A 4,107-nucleotide genomic window follows, 5' to 3' on the forward strand; every position below is an offset into this window, starting at 1 on the left:
TCAAATGCTTGATTTTATACAGTTAAGGGTGATCACTGGCAATAGTTTAATACAAATGGACAAATCAGACTCACCAAAATAACAGAACAATTGGTATTGGAAGGGAAAGGGGCAATCCACCAAAGTACAACTTAACAAACACTTCAATTACGTGCAACAAGAAACATATAAATTTTTTAAGTACTTCTCGAAAGGAAATTTTCAAAATCATATGCACATTACCATCAATAGACCAAATCAAAGGGTTCAGATTGATTGGCCAGTAAGTATTAACATGTCAACTAGGCAAAGCAAGCAAACTATGCAAGACCAAGTCCAAATTGAACTACATGACCCTTTCGATAGTTTCAACTTTCATCATACATTGCCGTATCAGCCAGCTAAATCCAAGCCAAAAATATTATAAACAAAAAGAATAGGGATTCCGTTGTTGTCTTTATGTGCTCTTCTCCTATGCCGAATGGCACAAAGCATCAACAAATCCAATAGGCAATAGCTGTTAAAATTTCAAACTGATACATATATACCAAACTTGTCTCAGAGTGCAGAAACAAAAGAAAATGCAGACCCTTGATGAGGCCTCACAAAAGTGCCCTCAATGCTGTTGCAGCTGCACAACCCCGTTTTTCAACTCTACAATTTCATCACGCAACACAACAGCAAAACTCAGGAACAGTTCTGCAGAGTGGCGCCACAGTTTTGCAGTCACAACAACATCATCTATATTCCCAAACACTCAATTTACAAACCATGAGTCTCTTCCATCACTTCATGAATCATTCAATGAGTTCAACAAAGTGTTCCCTCAGTATTCTGATACTGAACAAGTTGACTATGTTAGAGCCAAGGACTATTTCCACCTGTCACTCTCCAGCCAAACTTGCCTTGATTACATTGGCATTGGCCTTTTCTCTTGCTCTCAGCTTCAACACCATGACTCATCAAAAGGCCAATTACCCTCTTCTTCAGTTCCTCAGACACCCCAATTTCAACCTAATTACTCAGATATTCCTTTCTTTAGGATACACTCCAAAACTGGTAGCTTAAAGACTTTGTTGCTTCATGGGGGACAAGACTCAGAATTTGAGGGTGCAATGAGAAAGAGAATCATGAGTTTCCTTAACATATCAGAAAATGACTACTTTATTGTTTTCACAGCAAACAGAACCTCAGCTTTCAAACTTGTGGCAGATTCATACCAATTCCAAACTAGTAGGAGGCTTCTGACAGTTTATGACTATGAGAGCGAGGCGGCGGAAGCAATGATTAGTTCCTCAGAGAAGAGAGGTGCCAGGGCCATGTCAGCGGAGTTCTCATGGCCTAGGCTGAGGATTCAGTCAAAAAAGTTGAGGAAGATGATTGAGAGTAGGAGAAAGAAGAAGAAAAGAAAAGGCCTCTTTGTTTTCCCACTTGGTTCAAGAGTGACAGGAGCAAGATATCCTTATCTGTGGATGAGCATAGCACAGGAGAATGGATGGCATGTGTTGGTTGATGCATGTGCATTGGGGCCAAAAGACATGGACTGCTTCGGCCTCTCTCTATTTCAACCAGATTTTCTTATTTGCTCTTTCTACAAGGTCTTTGGGGCAAACCCTTCTGGATTTGGATGCCTTTTCATCAAGAAATCTGCCATTTCCAGCTTGGAATCTTCCCCTTCAGCAGGAATTGTCAGCCTTGTACAAGAAAAGCAGCCTCGTCAATTATCAGATTATTCTTCTGCCACTGACTTAGAACTTATACACAATACAACATCAACATCCCCACATGAAGAGAAACCATTTCCTTTGTCATCTTTATCGGGTCCAATGCAAACTAAACAATCTGAAATAGTTGAAGAAGGAGAAGCAACTGACTCAAATCTAAAAGCTCCTCAAGGTTCTGAAATTGAGGAGATACAAGAGCCAGTTCAGACCCTTAAGAAAAGTAATGTCCAAGAAAGTGGCATCCAATGTGGGTGCTTAGACCAAGTTGATTCTTTGGGATTGATTCTGATCACTAACAGGTCAAGGTACCTTATCAACTGGCTGGTAAACTCTATGTTGAAGCTTAAGCATCCTAATACACAAGGGGTTCCTTTGGTCAAGATTTATGGTCCAAAGGTGAAATTTGACAGAGGGCCAGCTTTGGCATTCAATATATTTGATTGGAAAGGTGAAAGGGTTGAGCCTGCACTTGTCCAGAAACTTGCTGATAGAAGCAACATCTCTATCAGTTATGCATTCCTGCGTCATATTTGGTTTGCAGATAAGTATGCAGAAGAGAAGGGAAAAGTCCTACAAACCAAAGTGGTGACAGCAACCAACAAGAAGAAAGACAGGGTTGGAATCACTGTGGTTACTGCTGCCCTTGGCTTCCTTGCTAATTTTGAAGATGTGTATAAGCTTTGGGCTTTTGTTGCTAGATTCCTGGATGCTGACTTTGTGGAGAAAGAGAGGTGGAGATATCTTGCCATCAACCAAAAAACAATTGAGGTTTAGTTTATCCGTTCAGTTTCATTTATTCTTCAGGATTCTGGGTCTTGGAAGACTCCATGAAGTGTGAATTCTGCAAGTAAAAATAATTAATTACATACATTATTCCTTCATTTGTATGATTGATTTCAGAAACTATGTTGATAATTCATTATGTCAAATATATACTTTGATTCTTGTGTTGTGCTGTCCTAGCATTTACCTTATCACCGCGCTGAAATTAGTGGCACTTTTATTTATGTTATTGATTTCGGCCTAACAACTGAAGATGACATCAACTGTGTTGTGGTTTATAAACGAAAATATCCTCTTATGGGGCAGAGGTTGTTAGGAGGAGTTATGGTCTTGTATCGAAGGTTTCGTGTTTCATATAATAAGTGTTTCATATAATAAATTATATCTTGTGAGGATAAATTTTATTTTACGTATTTATTTTATATTAATATTTAAAATTAATTTTTTAAAATAATATTAAATTCGTTCAAAATTTATCTTTAATAATATTTTTTATTTATTAAATCTGTCATTGACCACTTATTAACATCTACTTTATATTATCAAATATATATATTTTCTTGTTACTTCCCCGACTTTGGTTAACATGAAAAGGTTGTATAGAATCAATTATAAATTATATCTTCATAGGTTAAAAGGACTTAAATACAAAATGGTGAATTATTAAAAAAACCTATTTACATATATTCAAGTCTCATTCGACTATAATTTAGAGATAAAAATACACAAAAGAAAATGCTTTCAACCTAGTTTGTGATTGTTCAATTTCAAATATACAAAATAATAAAACAGTGACACACTTGTCAAAAAATTATTAAAAAAAATTGTTAATATATAATAATCCATATATAAACTGTTAAGAGTTTTACTGAAGAATGTAAATGCATAGCTGAAATTTTATCAGTGGTTCTTTTGATTCAAAAAAATATATTTAAAGACTTACAGGTCAGCATTTCAATCTTTTAAGGATTAAATTGAGTGTTAATTTTAAAGTTTTATTACGAAAATTTAGGAGAAAGTTGAGCTAATATTCCTTTGTGGGTTTGACCATGTCCCAAACAAGAAGGAAATAACCTTGAAAGTTCCCTAAACCAACACTAGTCATCAACTCGCGGACGAAAAAGACAACCTTAAATGCAACTAAAATCAAAATCATGTGACACGCCGTCATGTGCTTTTTTTTGTTCAGACACAACATCATGTGTGTGGTTGAGCATTTTGAGAAGCTTAAATGTTTGAGTCTTTATAGAGGTTATCATCTTTGTTTATAATGTGTCATTGAGAACGAATCTTATCCCTTGCTAGACTTTTTCTTTCTCCTTACTCTCACTTGGAAGCAAAAGATGAAGACACAAGCGTTAGCAATTTAGGTTATATATATATATATATATATATATATATATATAAAAGTTATTATATTTTATTAATTAATTTATTAAAGTGATCTAATCAAGATAAATATATGGTTAAGGGTATATATATCATGAAAACTTAATTATATAAAGACTATAAACAATATTTTAATTTGATGAATGATCAAATTAAAAATATTAAAACTTAAGAAAAAAGAACTGATAAAAGTTACATGGGTTATGGTTCCCATCTCTAAACACATACATTA

General features: G+C 34.9%; 1 protein-coding gene across 1 annotated transcript; it reads left to right on the plus strand.

The window, feature by feature from the left end:
• Positions 1-390: 390 nt before the first annotated feature.
• Positions 391-2,634, plus strand: LOC108345175 (uncharacterized). The gene has a single exon (XM_052867728.1). It carries the CDS (start codon positions 561-563, stop codon positions 2,475-2,477), a length of 1,917 nt encoding a protein of 638 aa, XP_052723688.1. The 5' UTR covers positions 391-560; the 3' UTR covers positions 2,478-2,634.
• Positions 2,635-4,107: the final 1,473 nt, after the last annotated feature.

The sequence above is a fragment of the Vigna angularis genome, chromosome 8 (genome assembly GCF_016808095.1).
Source record: "Vigna angularis cultivar LongXiaoDou No.4 chromosome 8, ASM1680809v1, whole genome shotgun sequence".
NCBI lineage: Eukaryota > Viridiplantae > Streptophyta > Magnoliopsida > Fabales > Fabaceae > Vigna > Vigna angularis.